The sequence below is a fragment of the Podarcis tiliguerta genome, assembly GCF_965153285.1.
Source record: "Podarcis tiliguerta genome assembly, chromosome: 7".
Taxonomy (NCBI): Eukaryota; Metazoa; Chordata; class Lepidosauria; order Squamata; family Lacertidae; genus Podarcis; species Podarcis tiliguerta.
Genome location: NC_139540.1, coordinates 21172074 through 21197889, shown reverse-complemented (window position 1 = coordinate 21197889; position 25816 = coordinate 21172074). Strand labels below are relative to the sequence as shown.

Sequence of the window (25816 nt, the reverse complement as noted above, 5' to 3'; positions counted from 1 at the left end):
TCACAAGATTGTTGTGAAGCTCATCTCTTTTTGTTAGCCACTTACTGTACATAGTGAAAGGTGCTATATAACTTGCAAGTAAAAATGGAACAGGTCCTTTTGAAAATGTGCACATGCTTTTAATAGCATGATGTCCTATAGCACTATATTAAGATTTTGAGATGCAGGGATCTGAGAAGCACTGGCACAAGAGCACTGATGTCAGGTTCAGCACTAACATCAATACTGGGGGGGAGGGTATTTTTTGTTACACATGCAATAGACTATCATTCACGATGCCACTCACTGGACTTGCACCTGACATTTTGGAACAATGTTTTCCTACAAGGAACCTGTGCTTGGATGGTGGGGGATGGGAATGTTGGATGGGGTGATTATTATTCCATGTTTCTTTGGCGGCTAACAGGTTGAGGTTGAATCCTGATAAGACAGAAATACTGTTTTGGGGGGACAGGGCGGGAGGGGTGTGGATCCTGAATGGGACAACTGTGCCCCTGAAGGACCAGATGCGCAGCCTGGGAGTCATTTTGGACTCACAGCTGTCCATGGAGGCGCAGGTCAATTCTGTGTCCAGGGCAGGCTGTCTACCAGCTCTATCTGTTACGCAGGCTGAGACCCTACCTGCCCGTGGACTGTCTCGCCAGAGTGGTGCATGCTCTGGTTATCTCCTGCGTAGACTACTGCAACGCGTTCTGCGTGGGGCTACCTTTGAAGGTGACCCAGAAACTACAACTAATCCAGAATGCAGCAGCTAGACTGGTGACTGGGAGTGGCTGCCAAGACCCCATAACACCAGCCCTGAAAGACCTATATTGACTCCCAGTATGTATCTGGGCACAATTCAAAGTGTTGGTGCTGACCTCTAAAGCACTAAACAGCCTCGGCCCAGTATACCTGAAGGAGTGTCTCCACCCCCATCGTTCAACCCAGACTCTGAGGTCCAGCTCTGAGGACCTTCTGGCGGTTCCCTCGCTGCGAGAAGTGAAGTTACAGGGAACCAGGCAGAGGGCCTTCTCAGTAGTAGCGCCTGCCCTGTGGAACACCCTCCCACCAGATGTCAAAGGAATAAACATGACATTTAGAAGACATCTGAAGGCAGCCCTGTTTAGGGAAGTTTTTTTTAATGACTGATGTTTTAATGTATTTTTAATCTCCTGTTAGAAAGCGCCCAGAGTGGCTGAGGAAACCAGATGGGTGGGGTATAAGTAAATAATAATAATAATAATTTAAAAAAATGAATAGAAAGTTTAAAAAAACAACCATTGGGGAGTCTTATCCTAATAGCAGTGAACAAAATAACTCCTGCTGGCTGAGGTTGGTTCTGTCAACCTCATAAGCTGAGGCTATGTGAAGTTTCCCCTTTGCTTCAGACAAGAGGTTTACTAAACAAAACTATTCACAAAGGAGAAGTAAAAATCTTGTGTTATAAAATTGGGTTTCATGCTGCTCTTGCCCATCCACATTTACTCATAAGTTCCATTAATTCCAATGGAATTTCTTCCCAAGTGTGTGCACATAAAATTGCAACCTTTGATATGTAGATACCTCACATCCAAATGTGTCTCAAAGCCCATCATATACCTGAGTCCACCCCTGTATATTGGCTCAATGATCTAGCATGCTATCTGTGCATAGAAACAGCTGTTGGATGTATCTCTCCCTTGCTAGTCTAGGGTGGTTGTGTGGTGAAACCTCACCAGAACCAAATCTGTCACTTTATATTCATATTGGTAATATCTGAGATACTGTACTATATGTATTTCCACACACCTGGTTGAATATGCTTTATGACTACAACAGATTGAGAAGTTTTTTATTGCCATGCAGACAGTATAATAATATTTCTTCGCAGTGAAATAATGATTTTGTCAGACACTTGGTATCTTGTTTTATAATGTGTTTCAACTGAGCACTATTTATGCCAAGCTCTGGACTGTTGACAGAAATGTGAGAAGATACATCTTGTTCCCTATGTAGGTCCTCACAGCTTTGGGAATAAGTGATTGCTGACACAGTAGGAACATTCTCTAGTAGGAAGTGGCTACCAATGCAAAAATAAATAATTGTATCGCTTCCCCCTTCCAGGCCTTCTGTGTACAATAAGAAAAGCTATTAGGAAATAAGTGCCAAACATTAATTTTGAACTTGTTCAGTTTCCATATTGATGGCATTTCTTCCCCATAGCTCAGCAGTAGACCAGATGGTTGGTTTGCAGAATACCCTTGGTATTAAAAGGATCTCAGCCAGCAGGAGTTGGACAGACCTCTGCTTTAGACCTTAGAAAGTTGCTGTTGGCAATGGTGTAAATGAACCAGTGTTTCGATTTATTATAAGGCAGCTTTTTGTGTTTCTAGTGCTGTTTTGCTGCTGAGTTAATATATCATATGATGGTGCACCGGAGATCATATAATCATTGAAGCTGTACGAGACCATCTGGGGAACCCTCTGTCCTAATGCAAGATATCCTGTATCTTGTAGGGAAAGTGTTCAGTGTCCTTACATTTCTGTAAACCACATTTCTGGAGGCAGTAATGCTTCTGAATACCAGTTGCTGAAGGCCATAAAAGGGGAGAGTGTTATTGTACTCAGATCCCACTTGACGGTTTCCCACAGGCATCTATTTGGTCACTGTGAGACTCTTCTTATGTTCACCTTTGTATTGAAAACCTTCAATAATATAACCCTTTATCAGGTAGCTTATTACATTGTGAAAATGCTTTCAGGAAGATTGGCCTTGACGTCTTAAGGCAAATAATGCATGAAGCTGCAGTGTACTAAGTCAGACCACTGGTTCTTTGGCCAGTATTGTCTACAGGGCAATTCTGGCCCAGAATATCCCACTAATATGTCTTTTCCAATCCCTGTACCAGAAGCCCTTTAACTGGAGGTGTTTTATTGTGGTGTCACATCCATGTAAAGTATGTGCTCTACATTAAGTCAATAATGGTTGACTTGTGTGAAGTCCTTTCTTTCTCTAAATTATCTACCAAACTGAACTCAAAGCAGTGGCCAGTAAAAACAAAGCAACATAAAAAGATCATTCCTGGCATTGGTAAAACATCAAAAATGTGTGTAATTTTTATAAGCATACATTGGATCACTAAGGAAGATATTAAAACTCTGACTGTTAACTGAGTAGAAGTAATTTCTACATAGGTGTTCCTAGGTATAAAAGTTCTTTAAACATGTAAGCCCCTGTCCAGAAACTCACTTTCCCCGCTGTTACCATGGAATAACCTTTTGGTAATGCATCATATGGGACGTATTAGGGTGAAATAATGGTGAATACTTACCGTATACACTCAAGAATAAGCCGACTTTTTCAGCACATTTTTTATGCTGAAAAATCCCCCCTTGGCTTATACTCGAGTGAGGGTCCCTGTTGGTGGCGGAGGAGGAGGAACGAGCAGCCTAAAAGCATCCCTTTTGAGCTTCTTGTTGTTCTTCTGCTGCTGCCGCCACCAGCCTCTGCCTCTTTGCAGCACCTTAGGTAGGCGGGGGGCGGGGGCTGGAGGGGAGAGAGAAGCCCCCTCTGCCATGTGCATGCACACACATGCACTCCGGCCCACCAGGAGGTTTGTGGTGTGCTGAACCGGCTTATACTCGAGTGAATAAGTTTTCCCAGTTTTTTGTGGTAAAATTAGGTGCCTCGGCTTATATTCAGGCCAGCTTATACTCGAGCATATATGGTATATCTTGCACCCTGCAAAGAACTGTAGTACTATTTTGTTGATGCCATGAATCAACTAACTCAAATGATTCATTCCATTTCTTTAGCAAAAAAGCAGTCATGTTGAGCAGTAGTCACCACCATATTAGTGTAATGCTGCAACTTAATTTATGAAAGGTTTTGTGTCCTGTATTTCTTTCAAAAGAAGGTAGTTTGGATCGCCTCAATATGTTATTTATACCTTGCTTGTCAATGTTCCCTACAGATACATTTAATTGGAATAAAGTTAGGTTATGCATTACCATTTTCTGTTAACATATTGCAAAAGGGGAAAAAATACATATATAATTCAGAAACTCTGACTTTTGTGCAGATTTAGTGAAGAAAAAGAAGGGGTTCCAGGAAGACCTTTTGGGGCAGAAAATTAACCGTTTTAAGTGTGTGTATCTTGTTAGTAAAAAAACAAATTAAGATACATTTCACTGGAAAGTTCTAATATAGAAGCTTTATTGAAATAACCTCACTTTCTTTTTCAGCGAATCCTGTGCATGAAAGCTTTCCAGTAGATTGTGACTTTAATCTACAGAGTTGCAGAAAGGAGACGTAACAAAAGATGCTTCTGTCTTAAGTGAATTGACAAGGCATCATAGATATATAGTAGCCCCTGAACACAGTCCTTTCTAATGCTAAATTTACACCTGGTTGATATTTGCTAGTTGAAAAATCATGCAAAAACAATTAAAGAAATTAGAAGCAATTAATTTATATTTATGCAGCAGGTAATATTATATGCCTGAGAAAACGTGTGGGAAAGGAAAATAAGGTGTTGGTGGGATAGTATGATTGCTGATAGTCATCGCTGCAGAAACCTGGAAGTCACAAAACTGTCAATTGAGGACTGGTGCAAATAAAAATGGAATGTTACGATTGTGTGTTAACTAATCTCTATTGTTAAAGACAGGGAGGCACAGGAAAAAAGGCAATGATCACATTTTGGGAAAACAGAACACATTTGCACTTTATTAAAATAATGGTAATTCCCATGAGAATAGGCAGTCATACAGCCTGTGGCCGAGTTTGTATGTCACATTAAACCATAGTTAAAAGCTGGTGCATGCTGCTCAGATTGCAAGTCCTTCATTTCTGCCCTGTTCCTGCTGCTGTAAGTGCTGCATGGAAACAAGCCAGGATTTGATTTGTCATTACATCCTCCAAATAAACAGTGAGCGGTAAACCAAGAGCAAATGTTGGTTACCACCCAAGGTTGATTGAGAAATAAATAAATCACAAGTCTGCGTTTGGATATAATGACAAGCCAGACCATGGCTTGTTTTCTGGCAGCACTGGAGCAGCAGATCATTGTGCATTCACGTTAAACCATGGTTTAATGTGACATGCAAACCAGGCCACTGTCAGTACAGAAAGAGTGAGAGATCATTTTATAATTCATATGCACATTTGGCTGGTTGGTTTATTTCATTGCTTTTCTTCTTTTTTCATATATTACCTATTAATAGTATATATTGGTAAATACTTATTTTTTATTTTGTTGATATACTCCATAAAGAGTTATGATATATATTGGGTTATACAAAGTAACTTTTCTTGTAGAGGGGTACGGGTGGAAGGATATCTAGGAACAGACACTGTGGTTGAAACTGATGCCCAAAATTTGAACACAACTTTTCATTAGCTACCATGTGTAATTGTAAACTACGTACGTGTTACTTCAGTGTCAAATAGAATAACAGTTATTTTCAAGACATATGTAGAACATTTCGAGACTCTTGTAGAACATTTAACACACCTTAAAGTACAGAAAACCCTAAGAGAAGAAATGAGAGGAGTATATATCTTTTTTTTAAACAAAGGTAGTGAACTCCAGTTTCAAAATGACCCTGTGTATGTTTAGGGAAGTTTTGAATATTTGATGATTTATTGTATTTTTAATATTTTGTTGGAACCCGCTCAGAGTGGCTAGGGTATAAATCATATATTATTATTATTATTACATCCAAATCATTTTTTGTACATCGTTTCAGGGTGCTGTTACTATATATATATTTAGGTTCTCAAAATAACTAACAGAACCAACAGTCAGGAGCATGAAGTGTCTTTGCATTTATCAGGGGGGGAAATCTCAGCAGAAAGGGACATTAATCAGGGGCAGCTGCTCCTCTGCTGAGGAAAGGAGCAAAGCAAAGAGCTGATGACGATCTTATCGGGAGTGGGGGTGGGGAACCTCTTCAGTAATATCATCATCTTGAACTTTCCAAGCCTGGCATTTCGGTATCATCTGTATTTGTTATGAGAATGGGTAGGCTTGGGGGCTAGTGTAGAATGGGAGAAGGGGAGAGAGAGCATTTGAAAAAGGCTGCACAGACTGCATGTAACGGGGTAAAGTAACTACTCAGCCTGCTAGGTCTGTGCAGTGTCACAATATAATTGGGAGTCTTTTCCGTCATTTTTGAAGTATCAGGTTAACCCTCTCAGGAGGAACAAGAGTGAGAACCCAACCACTCTAGATACCTTCCGCTGCATGCCAGGATATTTTCTTCATGTTTCCTCACCATCCACTCAGTAAGCAAAGCAGTAAATGGCAGGTGGACAGGAGAAACTTACTAAGTTTCCCTCCCCTTTCAAGCTGTTATTTGAAAATTATCCTTTTTCTTCTTCTCCAGAGATGCAAAATAATGTGTCCATTTTCTTAAAAACGAGCATTGAGGAACATAAGAAGTGCCTTATACCAAGTTGGTCCATTTAGCTCAGTACTATCTAATGCAGGATATGGCAGCCTTTGGGGGGCTATGGGCACATTAGCAAACTGGAAAAACTCTTGTGGACACCATGAAGAAGAAGAAGAGGAAGAAGAGTTTGGATTTGATATCCTGCCTTTCACTCCCTTTAAGGAGTCTCAAAGCGGCTAACATTCTCCTTTCCCTTCCTCCCCCACAACAAACACTCTGTGAGGTGAGTGGGGCTGAGAGACTTCAGAGAAGTGTGACTAGCCCAAGGTCACCCAGCAGCTGCATGTGGAGGAGCGGAGACGCGAACCCGGTTACCCAGATTACGTGACTACCGCTCTTAACCACTACACCACACTGTACACTCTGCAGGGGGTGTTCTACAATAGACTGTTTCTTTCAAGCCTAATTTACCTCATCAGGGGTAAAGACCTTGTGGGCATTAAGGGATGCTTCTGCAGGCACTTGTATGCCCATGAGCACCATGTTGGCAACCGCTTTAGTGGCTGAAAACATATCTCTAGGGTTTCAGATGGGATGCCTTTCTAAACCCTACCTGGAAAATACTGTGCGTTGAACCTGTTACCGTTACTGTCACATCCACTTTGAGCTATAGCTCTTTCCTAAGTATGGAGTATTGAATTATTGTTTGTATTATTTTTACACTTCTATTATGGACCAAATGAAACCATACAATTTATAAATGTTAAATTCAGGAGAGAAAAAATTCAGAATTGGTGGGTATAAAAAGAACATTAATTTCAAATGTAAAATATAATTTGTATTTTCCTCAACGCCAGTTCACAAACCCCATGAATGCATGTTGAAAAGTGGGTTGATGGGTACTCTTAGTTAGCAGGCTTCTGATTGTTTTACTCTGCAAAAGAATTCTGTTTTTGTGGACGTATAAGCTCTCCATGGTTTACTGTCTCTTGGGAGCCTATTGGTGGCATCAAAATGTCTTTGCTAATTAAAAGATCAGACCTGCAAAGCAATCTAGTGAGCATTGTACCTTGCATATAAATTCACTCTATTGTCAGATCCAATATGCTGAGGGTAAGGCAAAGGTGCCAGGGGTTAACTCTGGGATTTTCTTCATGGAAAGCAAGCGCTTTGTCAATGAACTATGGCTCTTCAAAATTGCAACTGGTTATACTCCCAGGACTTTCTCCTATAATAGCCAAGCAATTTGTAGTTTTGTAGAGCCTACTGAGGTTTGTATTGTAGATGTTTCACTAACCATGCGTTAGCAAGAGTTGGGTGTCAAAATGCCCTCTGTTGAGTTGAATTATAATCTATGAAACTAACTCAAAATTGAGATTGCCCTTGCCAGATGTGATTGTGGGATGTGCAAGTAATCTAGAAAAGAGAACATCAGAATATGAGCTAGTTGGATCAGGGTAATTGCCTATCTAGTCCAGCATCCTGCTCTCCTAGTGGCCAACCAGATGCCTATGGGAATCTCAAAAGCAAGATTCTTACTATGATTTCCAGCAGCTGGTATTCACGGGCATTCTGCCTCTGAGAGAGCATAGCCATCATGGCTAGTAGGTGTTGAAAACAGGAAAACAAGGCAAGAGTTAGTATCTCCATTGACTGCAGTAACTTTTGTTTCAGAATTGTTTGTTGAAGTTCTTCCCTTCGTTGGTTCTTTATACTATATGAAGAAAATGTATATTTGTTGTGAATCATTTTGAACTCTGTTGTTGTTGGAAAATCTACATGCAATTATTATTACGTTAAATCAAAATAAGTCCTTTCTGGGGGTGTCCATTGGACTGTGGGAGACAATAAAGATCTATCCTTGTATAGGTTTTTCTGTCATAGCACAGGTGCGTATTGTGTAGAAGCATGTCCTGCGTTATTGTAGCATTATTCGTATGTTGGGTGTCTTCATATTCCTAGTTAACTCAAAGAGGTTTTTTGTATTTGCCTTCAGTGGAATAAGAAATACACCTGTTGTGAATAATGCGAGAAGAGCTCTGTCAACTGCAACCTTACATGATAGGCATTAATTTAATCTTTGTGCTTTCAATCTACTTCTGCCAAAGGACTTTGCTGTTAGTGCAGCATCTTTTAAATAGCAACTGTGTAATAAAATAAATGCTTGGTGATTTTAGCTCTTGGCCTCTACGGACTTTGACACAAGAAATGGAACTCTAAAGATCTTCCCTTACTACATATTTCCTTGAACTAAAAATATACTTCTTTAATTTTTCAGACTTGAGCATAAATATCGACATAAAAAACATATTCTGAGTACACTTATAGCTAATGTTGTTTAACTTAGAAAGTTGGCTTGTTTTAGGAGCTTTTTTTATTTAAAAAATGCACAAAATCTGTGATAATCCATGCTAGAACTGACTGCATTTCATAGTCTGACTATAAATGCAGAGAAGTACAATATATGCTCATTTCTTTACTTCAGGGCCTGGCTTCTATATGCATTTAAATAAAGAAGTTTATTGTGATAAATTGTGTTTAGGACAGTAAGCTCAACTGCATTTTCTTGACCAATCGGTTTTAGGAACCTCTCCTAAAGAAGTGTCATTTACCTGTCTTTTCCCAAAGTTAAGTGTTGATCATGAAGGGCATGAATGTACATCACTGGATATTTCCTTGCTTGATTCGTCCCAAGTGCTTGATGACTGAATATGAACTGGCTCCATTGAATATGACTTGATGTGAGATGATATCTGCAATATAAGATATGTGATGGCTCATTCTTACGTCCAGCTCATGAAGTGACTGCCTTTAAGGGCTCAACCATACTTCCTTTTGTGCTTTGCTTTCTAGGCACAGGTTCAGGATTTTCATGTCCATGTCTGAGTGGTTCTTTTTTTTTTTTGTCCCGGTGCTTGGAGCAAATGGTAATCTGTGGAAACCCTGATGGCCATTTGCTCTGAATGTGGGTTTTCCCAGGGAAAGCACCAGGACATTAAAAAAAAAACAACCGCTCAGACATGGACCTAGAAACCCAAACCTGTGCCTAGAAAATAGAGCTGTCCTGGCACATATCTATTCACCGCTTAGGAAAATGCCTGGATATTTGCTTTCACTTAAATGGCTGTTTGGCACAATTTGAACTCTGTTGTGAACTTTTCATGCTGCACTTTCAAATTTGATGGGTGTTTAAAGACTTATAATCTCTCTGTGCTGGAGGAGACTCTTGAGAGTCCCATGGACTGCAAGAAGATCAAACCTATCCATTCTTAAGGAAATCAGCCCTGAGTGCTCACTGGAAGGACAGATCGTGAAGCTGAGGCTCCAATACTTTGGCCACCTCATGAGAAGAGAAGACTCCCTGGAAAAGACCCTGATGTTGGGAAAGATGGAGGGCACAAGGAGAAGGGGACGACAGAGGATGAGATGGTTGGACAGTGTTCTCAAACTGTGGGAGGCAGTGGAAGACAGGAGTGCCTGGCGTGCTCTGGTCCATGGGGTCACGAAGAGTCGGACACGACTAAACGACTAAACAACAATCTCTCTGTACATATTTATAGTTCTAAAGCCTTGCTGTAGCAAAGATTTTATTTTCATTTCATATTATTCTCAGTTGCTCATACAGAACCTCTGCCTTTTTGGCTGGGGAGAAATCAGAAACCAGAAGCCATAACTGGTGAATACAGTCACAGTAAGACATGAAGACCATCTGTCATTGATAGGTGAAGCCTTGGCTTTGCATTCAGCGATTCAGTTATTTGACAATGCTCATGCCCAGTTTTCCTTATTAAATGTGACTGACATTCTACAGGTTTTAAGTTGATCAATGTCGTTTTATTATAAAATCAATAAAATGTTCTACCCCAAAAAAGTAGGGAGAGAATCTCCATAATTTAAGTTATTGCTTTCTTTGCTACAACAAATCTTGTGTCACCTTTGCATTGGAACTTGTTATAGAAAAGCCAATAAACTCAGCCCTTAAAGTTGCTAGTTTCTCAGTTCTGTGGAATTCTGATTGAATCCTGTGAAAGGAGAATGTTACTGTTTTTGCCACCTCTATTATGTTATCTGTTCCAGCACAATTACACACTAATTTGGGGCTCTTTGTGTTTGGCTAATAGCTTCTGATTCAAGGCTGTCACACAGTACCTCTTCTTCATGAACTTCTAATTCTGCCTGCCAGTAGCCCTAGCATTTACCTATGGAGCACATTTTTTCTTTGACCAGATGCTCGTCAGGGTAAAATCACTAGGAGACTATGAAGAGATGATGCCATCTACTAGTAATACATGCCATCTACTAGAGATACATCTCTACAAAGATCACAATTATCAGTAATGTAGGGTAGTGTGGTTTGTTGTGTGTGTGTGTGTGTGTGTGTGTGTGTGTTTTGGTAAGTTTGCTTATCCCCACAATAAATGTAGTTGTCAGCAGGATAAGTTCAAGCAACGGATAAGGTCACAATTTCATTTAGTGACAACATCCTACAAAGCAAACTTACAAGGTTCGATTTATTAAAGAGTCAGAAGGGATAAGATCACTGAATGGCCAGCCTGATTTATCTGGGTTTGACTGCAGTATTTGAAAAGAGAATGCCATATTTCAAGTTTATGCTCTGAACCATAGTTTAATGTGGCTCAAAGAGTTGACTGCTGTGGGGCAGTGGGGAATAGAGTGAAGGTGGCAACTGGTGGGATATTTTGAAGAGCTAGCCTAGCAAGGCAAGTCTGAAGAGGGTCACTTCACAGAATGAAATGCCTGTTTCAAGAAAGCCTTGCAGAAGCACAAATGAAGTAATATTTACTGTATGCAAATCTGACATGGCTTTTAAGTGCTGCAATGATTTACGGTAATTTAAAACTTAATTTCAGCAGAAAAACTTAATCTGTTACTGCAGTTCAAAAATAATTTCTGTTGTGCTTATTTTAATCGGAGTCACCATTTATTGCTGAATCTATCAAACATGGATAATGGCTATTGTCTATCCTCATTCTACAAATTATTGTCAGATACTTCAGTGTGATACCTGGCATTTTGCGAAAAGAAGTGAGGAGGGATATACACATGCAGTATAATTCTTATATATACCATAGAAGCATAGGAAAGAATTTGCTACAATTGAAGCCTTGCATTCTGGCCCAGTATCTACCAAGGTGGGCTGATTATCTTAAAAGCCATGGGATGTTTTGTAGCTGAGCTAGTGATCCATGACTTGGGGCTTCTTTTACAGTGCAGCTATCATAAGTCTTTGAGTAATCACAGACTTTAAAAGTATGCTATATCAACAAGATAAGAGGAACAGCCCACAGCACTAGCAGCATTATCTTTTACCAAAATTGATTAGCGTGTACTATGGGTCTCACATATTTTGCACAAACGGCACTCAGCAAGCTCAAAATATTTATGGTCTTGAAGAATGTGTGCAGGGGAAAAAACTTTGCTGTGAAGTCTTCAGCTGAAATGAAACATCCATGATCCCAGTGTTATAATTAATTTATTTTCAAAAAATGCACGTAAGATTGCAGCCTAGGAACAGTAAGTGTATTCTGACTCCTGCTGGGATGAATATATCCCCCACCCCTTTAAAATATGGCGGTGATCTTACTTTAAAATATGAGTTGGTGGAGCTGCCTTCTTCTTCCTGTTTCTCTAACTGAAAGCATGACTCATTTGTCTATTTTTTGAGACAGAATGTTCCTGGGAACATTGTTGTCCCAGATTCATAGCTGGAGTGGCTGCACTGCCATTTGAATCACTTCTACTAAAGGCCCTTGGGCACCTCATATCTTAAAGTAAGGCTGCTACCACCCCAGGAATCTTTAAAGTTTTCTCCCCCTCAGTAGATTAACATAGTTGGACTTGGTCATTCCACCCCTACACTGAACACATAAGTACACTATAGTAGTATTTTCCCATTTGCTTCCTCTGTTTATTTCAATAATGCATTGATTTCCTCTAGAAATTCAGTGCAGGGATATAAAAAACAACAATGTAGTTTCCTAAATGTATTCATTCGCCTTCTTTGAAGGAGAAAATGAAACCCTGTGGAAAATCAGGGAATTTCCATACATTTGCCTGATTCCTTGAACTTGAAAATAGGACATATAGTTTCAAAATCTTGCTTTATAATATTCTACCAGATTTCATGGTATGTCAGGCACTGTATTGAATAGTTGGGTGTTAGGGCATGGAGGGCATTGGACAGTGATTACTTTAAATTAGATTGAGACATTCTTATTGGGTGCTGTCATTTCCCAGTTTTAACTCTTTTATGGTGTGCCAAAGGCAACTGAATGCTGGTTAACAGTTTGCCAGTCAGCTGAATCCTACTTACACAATAATGTTCTTGGGGGCAGGGGGGCAGTTAAAATTTTATGTCAAAGGAAGGATTTCTGCTTAACACTGAAGGCAGTAGCACATTTGTCTCTTCTATTATTGCAACTTTGATGCAAATTCATGTTGTCCGATGTAAGAGGTCTAATGTAATAATGAATAGATGCCTGGAATTGCTGAAATCTAAGAGTGCGGATTCATCAGTTGCAGTGAAACCTATTTTGGAGCTATTAAATCTGTGACAATAAAAGGAGAATGGTAGCATATATGGTGACCAATTCAGTAGTAAAATTGAATGAAGAACAGAAACACTCTTATTGGCTGCTTTTGGCTGCTCTTTATCTTGCCTAAGCATCCTTGAAATGGTGCTATTAATGACTGTTCCCTGTTTAAAAAAGAATACTATCGTTCTGTGCAACTGGGAACTTTGGTTATCATTGAATGATCTGCCCTAAGTTTGTCGTTCTTAATCCATTAAAAGACAGGCCTGCTTGTAAATCCACAGGTATAGATAAGGAGTCACTGTTTGACTGAGTCTGAACCCTTTTCAAATGAAAAATGTCAGTGGCAGAAAGGGAGGCTGAATTATTTTTTTAAAGGGTTTTCAAAGATTCTCATGATTCCTAGTATCAGTTAAATGTGACATGTCCATAGACATACTTGCTTTTTAATGTGTTAAAGCAGACAAATACTGCTGGTTTCATCTTTATGCAGAAGAAATCATTGCTCTATATACACATATACGTATAATTTTCTGTAAAAAAAATAGGCTAAATTCAAATCAAGTTCTGAGGAAAAATTAGGACAGGTGTTTGTCCTAAATTACCCCTTTTATTTTTTGTGAAACTTTAAAGGTTGGGGGTATAAATGTAAAATACTATTGATGGCAGTATTCTTATTCTTATTATTGTGTGTGCAATGGCTGTTTGCTAAAACACAATAAACCGAACTGAACTGAACTCTTTGTGAAAAGTGTACATAGCCCCTTTAGCTATTTTTCACATCCTTTTGCAAAAGGGTGCAAAACTGCTTGCAAGAGTGGAGACTTGGAGGGTGAGGAGAGGAAATGGGTCACTGTTGCTGAAACAACTGTGCCAGTGTTCCCTGGCTCCAATACTGTGTAGCCTAATAGACTACTTTGAATGTACATTTACATTGTTCCTCACACATAACTATGCGAGGGGTGGGTTTTTTCCTTCAACGAAAAGCTGAATTAATACATTTAGGAAACTACATTGCTACTTTTGCTATCCCTGCACTGATCAAGCTTGATCAAGGTAAAAGTCTTGCTGAGCAAAGCTGGTAGGCAGTGAAAGCACCAGTGCACTCTGGCAAGTTGGAGAGCATCAAGCTGGTTGCCTCAGCAATAAGGGTGTATTTTCCCCAATCCAAGGAGACGGAGGGCAATGATGGAGCTTCATTTTGCCAGTGACTTCACCAGATTGTTAAAATATGATTAGTTTTGTGATGCCATGATGTCATCACATTCGCTTTCTGATCCCTGATTGGCTGTGATGACACAGTGCAGAAACTCTAGGAGATACTGAAACGGCAGTATCTTGGAGCTCTGAACAGACATAGAAAAAATGTGAAAGATCAGAAAGGCAGAGTATTTTCTTGAGGGCCTTTTTATATACCCCAAGCCCACATTTTCCTTGGAAAACGTTTAGGTGTGAAAGCACAGCACTGTTCAGAACACTTGCTAATTCATTTTGATTTTGCTCAGTCTGTGAGCTTTTTGTGAAAATACAAGTTGAATTTAAATAATACTTACTTAAATGGCTTCTAGTACACACATTGCTTTTTAGATATGTCTGAAACTATCACCACATTAGATGATTTTTATTCTTCACAGATCCTTAGCCAGTATATATCAGTATAACTTCACACACAATGATTATGCAGATTTAAAGTTTCTGAGAAAGCATGCCTAATTTTCAGTGGGCTATTTTTGGAATTTGCAAAATCAAAAATGAGATTTTAGAGGGTTTGGAACACATGCAGACTGCCATGCTCATTTTGAACTCTCAGTTTACCCTGCATGTTAGAATTGGTTCAGATATTGGTTGGCATAAACTTTGAGGGAGGCTCCATTGGCTGGAAGTTCCTGTTGTTGTTTAGTCGTTTAGTCGTGTCCGACTCTTCGTGACCCCATGGGCCAGAGCACGCCAGGCACTCCTGTCTTCCACTGCCTCCCGCAGTTTGGTCAGACTCATGTTCGTAGCTTTGAGAACACTGTCCAACCATCTCGTCCTCTGTCGTCCCCTTCTCCTTGTGCCCTCCATCTTTCCCAACATCAGGGTCTTTTCCAGGGAGTCTTCTCTTCTCATGAGGTGGCCAAAGTATTGGAGCCTCAGCTTCACAATCTGTCCTTCCAGTGAGCACTTAGGGCTGATTTCCTTAAGAATGGATAGGTTTGATCTTCTTGCAGTCCGTGGGACTCTCAAGAGTCTCCTCCAGCACCATAATTCAAAAGCATCAATTCTTCGGCGATCAGCCTTCTTCATGGTCCAGCTTGCACTTCCATACATGACTACTGGGAAAACCATGGCTTTCACTATACGGACCTTTGTTGGCAAGGTGATCTCTCTGCTTTTTAAGATGCTGTCTAAAAAGTAGGAAGTTCCTACTGTGTTGCAAAAAGAAAGAAAGAAAGAAAAAAGGTACTAATGAGAGATTGCGGACACTTCTATGGGCAAGGATTTTTCGGCAAAGGGAAGTATCTCCACTATCCCTCTACAGACCAGATCCAGTGACAGGTGCAGAGGCATGTACCCTTCCTCTGTGTTTCATTTGATTGGAGCTAAAAGGGATAGACTGTGTCTAGGGAAGAATTTGCAGTAGTGCATTTTAATTATTGTTTTTAGCTACTTTTTTTTTTTTTTTAAGGGACGCGGGTGGCGCTGTGGGTTAAACCACAGAGCCTAGGACTTGCCGATCAGAAGGTTGGCGGTTCAAATCCCTGCGATGGGGTGAGCCCCCATTGTTCGGTCCCTGCTCCTGCCAACCTAGCAGTTCGAAAGCACATCAAAGTGCAAGTAGATAAATAGGTACCGCTCTGGTGGGAAGGTAAACGGCGTTTCCGTGCACTGCTCTGGTTCGCCAGAAGTGGCTTAGTCATGCTGGCCACGTGACCTGTAAGCTGTACGCTGGCTCCCTCGGCCAATAAAGCGAGATGAGCGCTGCAACCCCAGAGTCGGCCACAACTGGACCTAATGATCAGGGGTCCCTTTACCCTTTTCCTTACTTTGTTTTTAGCATACTGTTTTTTACAATTTATGTTTTAAATATTGTAAGTTGCCTTGATTCCCAACTTGGGAGACAGGCAGGCAATGAATGAATGAATGAATGAATGTGCTGTTGGGTGCCCTATGGCAGCCGCACCCTATGCTCTTGCGCCACCCAGTTTTTCCTAAGGGAAAGGCTAGATGGACTAGGGCAAGATGCACGTGCACCAGACGCTGAAGGCCAGAGGAAATTTGGTGAAAGGCTGGATTTGTCATGCATACCAGAGTTCCCTGGCCCAGTGGTAAAGGTTCACCTAAGATTTATTGGACGGCAAGAAAGACTTAACTACTTTATGCTCTCAGCAGAAAGTAAGCTAGGCAAATCCCTTTTGACAATACAAAAGATAGGTTCACCAAAATGAAGGCAAGGAAGAAGTCATTCAAGCAAACTACCTTTTTAAGTATAAAGTGATTCATTATTATTGTAATAAAGGACGCTTTGTTTGAGTTATGCAAATGTTTGATGGTTTCTGCTCTTAATATTAGTTTTTGGAAAAACTTTTATAAATACAATGATGATTCGTAATTTCCTGAGATTGTAAAATATTCCTTTTGCGTTTCATTAAAGTAGGTTAGGTAAAGTAGATACATTCATTAATAAATATGCACTGAAATATTCTGTTATCTACTGACAGAATTTTTGAGGGGGTATGCAGGAGGAGGGCCTCAGGACATAGTCCCCAGACCCCCGGACCCAAGATCACCTCTCTGTGGTCCTGAGAATGTTGGCTGGGCTTATGAGAGTTAGGGTTTAACAACATCTGCAGGACTGCCGATTCCCCATCCCCAATTTAGGTGGAGGTACTCTAAGCAATGGGCTTTTTGTTTGTTTGTTTCCCAGGAGAATTGGAGGTGTTCCAGAGGGATGGAGAGCGCAAGATCCAGAGTCGACAACAACTTCCAGTTGGAACAACATGGGGACCATTTGCTGGGAAGATGGATTTGAATAACAACACAATGGTATGTTAATATGATATTGAACACTGAATTCTTGTTTTTTTTTTAAAGCTGCAATTTGCTACTAAAGAGATGTCCAAAGAATAGAAGAAGGTGGACTGTGAAAGAAATTCTATTGCTAAGTTTCCTTATTAGTGCAATTCAGATTTTTTCTGTGGAAGCCTCTATGGTATATTTATTTAAACGTATATACACCAGCCTTCATGATCTAAGTCCCAGGGCAGTTCACAATGACATGAAACACAGGAAACCATTACAGTATAATAAATCAGTGGTGTAAAAGCAGCAGGTAAAACAGCTTGAACAATACTAAAACACATGGCTAGCAGAATTTTAAAATGCGTGGGATGAATAAAGTGTTTTTCTGAGAGGCTAAAAGATAACAATGTTAGCACAGGCAAGCCTCCCCCTTGTTAACATCTGCAGTTGCCCTTTGATGAAGGCGGAGGAAGGAGGGCCTTAGCTTGGGATGGGGGAGAATTTGGATTCAGTTTGCATTTAAAGGGGAGCTCACCTAATTTGCACTTTCCAAAACAATACACAAACTGAAACACAGCCATCCTTCAAAATTTGCACTTCTATGAATTTTGGAATGCAGGACTCTGGACAAGCAGTGTGTACAATGGGTAAATTGTGCATAAAATGCATATATTGGGCAAAAGAACATACAGAAATGCTTTATATAAGGGGCAATAGCTTTCAAAAATATGTATATTAGGCAAAACTGTACACAGGCATGTATATTAAAATAAATTTGGGGGGGGGGAGCTCATGAATTTTTATGAGGACTTTTATTTATGATTGGAAAAATGAAACATTGAAAGAATCCAAAACTGACAGATTTGCCCATCCCTAGCCTCAATAGATGATCTTAAGATGGATGTTACAACCTGAAGCATAGGATGCAGACGGTACAAGCAGGACCAAGCAGGTCTAAATGTCCAGGGACCTAAGCAACTTAGTGACCAGCCCTATTTTCCTCTGTACCTAAGAGGGCTCTGAGGCCTGAGTATTCACATGTATAGATAACTTCATGCAGGTATGCTGGCTTGGCCCGTGACTATAGGTGCTAGGGCCACAGATGTTGCAAGGCATGCTGACGTCGCAAACACATACCCACCTACCCCGCAGCATGCCCGCACGCCCACCACCACAATTTGTGGGTGCCTGGCCTGGGGAGCTGGTGCCTATGGCTTCGTGGGTCTACGTTCCAGGTTCAACTCATTAAGGTCCTCTAGCCATTGAGTTCTTGTCAGTTAAGTTATTCTGGGCATAATCCATATGTCTTCTGTTCTTAATAACATATGTTACTTTATTTCTCCAGTACTATATGGTAATCATTCATAGTGCAAGATATCAATTTAATAACAATTTGCCAACTCATATTAGCTGGAAGTAAAGAAATAACTGTTATTCAGTTATTTTGTCATATTGATGGGTGTGCTGCTTTCTATATTAACTCCAGTGAAATCAAAGGCACATAGATTTTTAAGAAAGTTTTCTATCACTATAATAAAGGAATTACAACATAGGCAACATACTGTGGTGTGATGTATTTGTTCAGTGGGGTTAGACTAGGAATAGTACGTTGTGACTTGATTTAAGAATGTGTTGTTTTTTAAAGTTTTATTTGGGGCTGAACCAGAATGAGAAGGGGGTTACAGTTAATTAAAAACTTTGCTTTCCCCTATATACTCTCTTCATTTTGAGAACTGAGACTGGATCATGGGATGAAAATGTTTGATCATCCAGAATGAAGGGAGAAAGCATTTCCCTCAGTCAGATTTGTCTTAGTGATACAGTCACATAGCAACTTCTGGTTGGAAACAATATGGCATTAGCATGTAATCCATGACTGAATGAATTTCTATGACTTTCTGTTGTTGTTATTGTTGTTCTTGTATCAGTAATAGCTACTGTTGTTTTAAATGGTTGCAAACAGGTATACAGTGTGTAAAGAAAGGCAAACTAGGGATATTTCATGAAAATTTCTACATCAACATCCCTGCATTTTTAATGAAAATATTTGTGGGCCAATTTTTGGCACAGTCCTGGATGTATTTGCATTGATGTCTTTCTGACTTCTCTCATTATTTTGTAGCTTACAGTCTCTTTTAGAAAAATATAATTATAAAACTGGATCAAAATATGTAGGACGTCTAAAGTACTTTTAAACCATTAAATCTTTTTTGCATCAGTCCTTGCTTTGTGCAGTAAATGTTGCTACACAATGGATATTCTGAATGTCACAATCCAATCAAAGCTGAGTATTTTATACTTCCATTGATATCAATAGGAGGGAGATTTAAATACATACTTAAATCTACCATTGAACATAATGGAACTTAATATTGGCGACATTGTGCTCGTTCCTGCTCCCTTCCTTACAGGCCTTTTCCCACCTGGCCTGGGAGGGTGGGGCCCTGGCTGACTCCAGCTACAAAAGCTGAGGCTGCTGAAGAGGCCAGAGACCATCTTAGCTAAAGATTCACCCTGCTGGAAATTCTGAGCTGCATCCTTTCCAGCTGGAGGAGGACAGAGGGTGAAGAAAGAGAAATTATATTACGCAGTATATAAAATTAAAAATTCTGTTAAGTGGTACAGAAATTAAATAATCTAATATCATCTAATTTGTTTGCTTACAATAGCTTGTACAAACAGAGCCCCTATATTTAAAACACAGTTTACTGCATAATGTGTTGCTTATTTATGTAAAAACATAATTATTCAAATTCTACCCCCCCACCCCCTGGAACACAGTTCTGTTTTCTGTTGGGTTGGTGTTTTAAACATTTATTTTTGATATTTCCCAAGAGACATTTAAACAGATGATTGACATTTCTGAAGATACAGGAAAAATGGGGTAATAGTAGTTATCCATCAATTAAAAGAGAAAAGAAATTGCGTTGGAAAATTCTCAAAATTGGGGAGGCATATAACTGAAGTTCTTTTGGATTAGATTCAGGTTCTTTCTGTGTTAACCTGACTTCTGAGGTGGCCAAGGAGTGTTTGTGAGTGTCCTTTCTTTCATTCTACAAATCATATCTGTGGTGGTCTGCACTCTACTGCCCATCCTTGCAGGAAAGGCCAGTCCAGGACATCATGGATTTTTGAGGAAGTGCAGGCTGGGAAGGCTGCAGATTGCCAAGAGATAATTGTATTACGATGGAAGAGGACACTTTTTTCACACATGCCCCTCAGCCACCTCATAAATAAAGGTAAGTGCAACTGCTAAAATGAAAATATAAAATAATTTCTTAAGTGTCCTAAGGAAGAGACAGGGGGCAGCCTTTTTTCTTTTTCTTTTTGCATGACACAGAGATTATCCACAGCAGTCTTATCCCTTATCTTGTCTTGGTAATGGACTGGATAAGAGCCAACAAAATGAAGCTCAATCCTGTAAGACTGAGGCACTGTCAGTGGTTGGGAGTTTGCAGGCTCTTGTTGGGGTTACACTCCCTTGTAGGTATGCAGTTCGGGGTACTTTTGGATCCCTTGCGCTCCTTGAAACTCAGGTGGGCTCAGGGAGTGGAGTGCCTTCCATCAGTCGAGCTGCATTTCCATCTGGACAGTGATAGCCTAACTTCTGTTGCCTAACCTGTAGGTTAGATTACTGCAATGTGTTAGATGGAGGGCTGACTCTGAAGATGATTTGGAAACCTCAGCTTCTGTAGAATTTAGTGGCCAAGTTGTTCACTAGGGCCATATAGTTTGAACATATTACACTGATCCTGGCCTGACTGCACTGGCTGCCAATTAGTTTTGAGGCCCAATTCAAAGTTCTGGTTTTGACCTTAGGACCACATTACCGCAAGGACTCCCTCTCCTCATATGAACTGACCTGGACCCTGCAATTATCCTGTGAGGCTCCTCTTTGTGTGCCTCCTCCATGAGAGGTCAGAAGGGTAGCAACATGGGAACAAGCCTTTTCTGCAGTCCCTGCCTGTATGGAGGAATGCTGTCCCCAGGCAGACCCGCCTGGCACCTTCATTACATATATTTAGGCGCCAGGCAAAAATGATTCTCTGTAACCAGGTCTTTGGCTGATTAAATATTCTAAAATGTGTGGGGGAGGGGTTATTGGTTTGTTTTAGTTTTATTGTGTATTTTGTGTTCTCGTTTTGTATTTCTATGTTGTGAACTGCCCTGTGATCCCTGGATGAAGGGTGGTATACCAATTCAATAGAATTATAATAATAATCTAGACTATATCATCATAAACTTTATTGCACTAGCCAAAGGCCATGGCATCATTCACAAAAGGAACAAAAAGAAAATCAACAATAACCATAAATCCCCTTCCTTATAAATTGACACGATGGTGTTCAATTTCCAGCCAGCTGTCATTTGAGCTGTATTATTTATATGGGTGTAGAGCTTGGCCAGGATGGGTTGCCACCATTCCGTATGATAATCTATAATATGAGGGCGGAATTTGGCCTACTACTTCTTGCCCCACCCCCCACAAGCAGTGGCTTGGTTACTTAGCAGCTGGCCCATGTTCCTGAGACAGAATACTCAACATTGTGGTGTCTCCAGGGAAATTGTATCCTAGGAACATAGCTGGGTGACTGGGAGTAAACAAACCACTGCTCAAAGGGGTGGCGAGGCTTTTTTATTACGAAAAAGAAAGGAAAGAAGAGAGAAAAAATCTTCAGCCGCCTATAAAGACACCCAAAATTATTAGAATTGGCCAACCCCAAAAGTCAATTAATAACCACACACACACACACACACTTTTAGTAAGGGATTGATGATTGTGTGAAGGGAAAGATATTTGTCCAAATTTTAGTACAGTGGTGCCCCGCAAGACGATCGCCTCGCAAGACGGAAAACCCGCTAGACGAAAGGGTTTTCCGTTTTTCGATGCGCTTCGTAGGACGAATTTCCTTATGGGCTTGCTTCGCAAGACGAAAATGTCTTGCGAGTCTTGAGATTTTTTTTCACTCCCCACCCCCTTTTTCTAAGCCGCTAAACCGCTAATAGCCTTTTAGCAGCTAATCCGCTAATCCCTTAAGCCTTTAATAGCCGCTAAACCGCTAATAGCGCTAATCCGCTAAGCCGCTAATAGGGGTGCTTCGCAAGACGAAAAAACCGCTAGACGAAGAGACTCGTGGAACGAATTAATTTCGTCTTGCCAGGCACCACTGTAATTACACTTCTTCTGACAATGTATTCATGTTAGCCATGCATAGATGGCACCAATCAACATGCTGCAAAAGCAGCAGCACCATGATGATGCCATTTAAGCTGTTCCATAAACTCTTCCACATATAAGGCACAAATGCAGTATCTCAGTGGCCAGGGGAAAATGTAAGCTGTAAGGCTCTGCTCACATGGATATTCAGCTGAATAGTTTAAATCACAGGTTTAGATGAATTCCCCAAAAGTAGACGCATAGAAGCATGTTTGCTGAAATGAACAAACGCCAGTAGATTCTGCAAGGAGCCACTGAATACTTAACCAAAGGTGAAGATACAGTTCTCATGGTATACTTGTATATTCTCCTTTCCGTTGGTGGATGAAAATGATATACAATTACTTCCATTTGCATCTATCCAAATTTAGCAATTGGAGCTACAGGGTCTGGTATCTCCCGAAGTTTGCTGATATTAATTGTCGTTTGATGAGGAGTACCGTGGCAATTATTTGGCATGCTTTTCTTATAGAGAAGTCATCTGTGCTTCCCCTTTACACTGCCTCAAAATCTGCACACTGAATACTCTTTTTAAACTGGTTCATATTTCAAGTAGTGTTACGATTCTGAGTTTAAACTTGTGGTAAACTCAGGGGAGCCAGCGGACTAATTAATTCAGCACAGTAATTAATTAAGTCACTGTGCCAGATGTCAAACACTTTTTAGATCTTTCAAGTTCCTATCTTGAATTATGTTAACAATATACATCTCAAAACACTAAAAGGTTGGGTACATTGAATAAACTGATTGAAGTGTCATTTGTCAATGCAACAACAGCAACAGAGACTTGGTTAAATTCAGCTAACAAAAATGAAGAATTGTGAAGGCAGTTAGCCAAAAGACTGGACTCCATTAACCTAAGCAGTGTACGCTAACATGAGGTTATTGGGTGGAAGCTCTAGCAGATGAACTAAGAAGGAGATGTGCCAAATGTTTCTGATTCATAAATTGGTAAAGAGTCACACTTATATAATAACAGTGGCAGAATGTGACTGTTAAATAGTTTATATTGATTGATTGTCAGAAAAGCTTTTAATAATAATAATAATAATAATAATAATAATAATAATAATAATATTTTATTTATACCCTGCCCCTCTGGCTGGGTTTCCCCAGCCACTCTGGGCGGCTTCCAACAAAATATCAAAATACAATAGTCTGTTAAACATTAAAAGCTTCCCTAAACAGGGATAAAATACTTTTATTCTTCACAAATTATACCTCTGAGCATGTTGAAATGGAGAGTTTTCATCTGGAGGAATTCCCTGGTACTTTTTTATTTTATTTTTTCATTTCCTGGATAGGCTTTCATTTACTGGATAGACAGTAAATACAGTGCTTCAGAGTTGTTGATGATGATAAGGATGCCATTCTTCATGAAGAGCATGTCATGGTTATTTTAGGCTCTGTGGCTAACACGACACGTGAGCCAGAGTAATGTTGTAGTGGTTAGAGTGCTGGGCACAGAGCAGGGATGTGGGATAAATTCAGTTTGTAGTTTAATGCAAATTCACTTGCTTCACACACAAATGCAATGCAGCCAACCTGTGAAATTTGTACTTCTCCAAAGCCCCCCCCCCCCCCCCGGCAAGGGTTTTGCTTGCAAATGTGTGTAAAAGGCAAAATTACATACAAAAATATGTACATTAGGATAAACGTGTGTTATAATGCTGACAAATTTTCATGATTGAAATGTGAACTGAATTCATGATTGAAAATAATGAGAAAGACAGTGGAACTGAAATTGACAGATTCCTCCATCCCTAGGGATAGGGAGAACTGTATTTATATCCCTGCTCAGCCATGAAGTTTCTTTGAGCCAGCTGGTATCTCTAAGCTTTACACACCTCACAGCATTGTTGTGAGGATAAAATGGAGTGGGAGTGGGGGAGAAAGAGAACCTTGTACATTGTTCTGAGCTCCTTGCAGTTTTTATACGCAGGAAAAATATGTATTAAAAGCAGAATTTAAAGGGCACTGTACCCTTCTGGATTTTCATGACAGTGTGAGATCATTTCAGTTTTGTAAGATACAGGTAGCTATAAATCCAGCTATAAGTATTCACCAGCTCTAATTCCTTAACACGCAGGCAGACACATGTACTGTCATACCTCTTTAAATACTAATAACGCTAAAATTGTCATTGTCTTTCATAAGAACTAATGCAGTTTCCATATCAGCTTGTAAAGCTAGAGAACATTTATCAGCCCAGGACTGCATTCCCTTCTGAGGGCCACAAGCCACTGATGGGTGAGTCCAGAAGCAAACATGGGCGGGCCAGCAAATGCAAATGCTACTATTGTACAGCATATTTGTTTCTACATCCCACTCCTCTCTAGCCTCCATCCAGACAGGCAAGAGACATTATTGGAGTTCAAGGGCACATTCCAGCAAAGCAAAAACACCCAGGGCACAAAAGCGTGTTCCAGGGACCCGATAGGCTTGGAGGGCCATGTTTGGCCCTGCTCTAGAATATATTATCAAACATTATTTGGTGATATAAAACCAGGGTAGCCAACATGGTGCCTGTCTTCCAGATGTTGTTTTATTACAACTCCCATCAGCTCCAGTCAAACTAGCCACTGGTGACTCAGTTATGGGGGTTGTAGTTCCATAACATCTGGAGGGCACCAAATTGGCTAATGCTGCTACAGAAAGAACTTCCATGACAGTTTTATTTTTTTAATGAAAACATTGTCAAGCATAAGCAATTGTGTTTTCCCCTTTTCCTTATCATCAGTATACTTCTTCTCAATGTATACAGGTACCTATGCACACCAACAACTGAGCACTTCATGCATCTTATGAAGATGCCCACAAAAGCTTGTGCAGCTAACCAATAAACTGGTTAGTCTTTAAGGTGCCACCAGACTGTCTGTTGTTTTTGCTACAACAGACTAACACAGCTACCCTTCCAGCATTTGTATGATACCAACTGAGTTATGTTAATCATTGGTCTCTTCTTTTGAACTTTAAGGGAATGAAAGAGGAAAAAATGTGAAAAGATTCCTGACTGAAGCAGATAGTTCTAAGGGGAGATGTGGCAAAGGATGTAGAGCACATGATGAAAGTAAAACAGTGGTCCGTGCCATTACTTCATTAATCAAGTGGAAGCATTCTGAAAAATGTTTTTCTTTGGCTGCAGTCATCTATTTTTTGGTGTTAATCTATGCCCTGTGGCAGGGTTTTGTGAAACGAAACAATGAGTTGTTGTATCATTACCCCCCCCCCCTTATTGTTGTTGCCCCTGTCAGAAAGAAGAGAGGATGATTCAGGTCTGTATCAGTCTGATAAGAAAAAGAGGATTCAAAATGGCTGGGACGAGAATCTGTGGGAGTGAAGCTGTGCTGTTTGGGGCCAGGCAACCAATGGGATATAGCAGAAGTCTTTTAATAGGATCCTGAAGGTTCGCTGGCAAAAGCTGTTTGCTACTTCTAGGAGATTTCCTAATGAAACAGTTTGATTAGAAAGTACTGTGTGACTGTCTCAGGGGCCGGAGTTCAAAATACAGTTAAGTTATTCACTTGCTAATCTTTGGCTGTGTCAGTTCAGGGCAGAAACCTCCTATCTATACAGGCCCAGCCACTTGTATAATTGTTACAGTTACAATTTCAGAGTTTGCCAGTCACATTTTTTTTTACCAGAGGGATCCATTGAAACTACCGGAAACCTACTTAGGCTTGTT

The 25816-nt window shown here is 40.2% G+C and overlaps 1 protein-coding gene across 14 annotated transcripts in view; it reads left to right on the top strand.

Moving 5' to 3' along the window:
- Window positions 1-25816, top strand: part of ZFPM2 (zinc finger protein, FOG family member 2) — a 448057-nt gene that overhangs the window by 243439 nt on the left and 178802 nt on the right. For all 14 annotated transcript variants that reach the window (XM_083450430.1, XM_083450426.1, XM_083450428.1 and 11 more), the window contains one exon: window positions 16819-16937. In XM_083450430.1, coding sequence (XP_083306556.1) covers window positions 16819-16937 — 119 coding nt within the window. The remainder of the gene's footprint in view (window positions 1-16818; window positions 16938-25816) is intronic.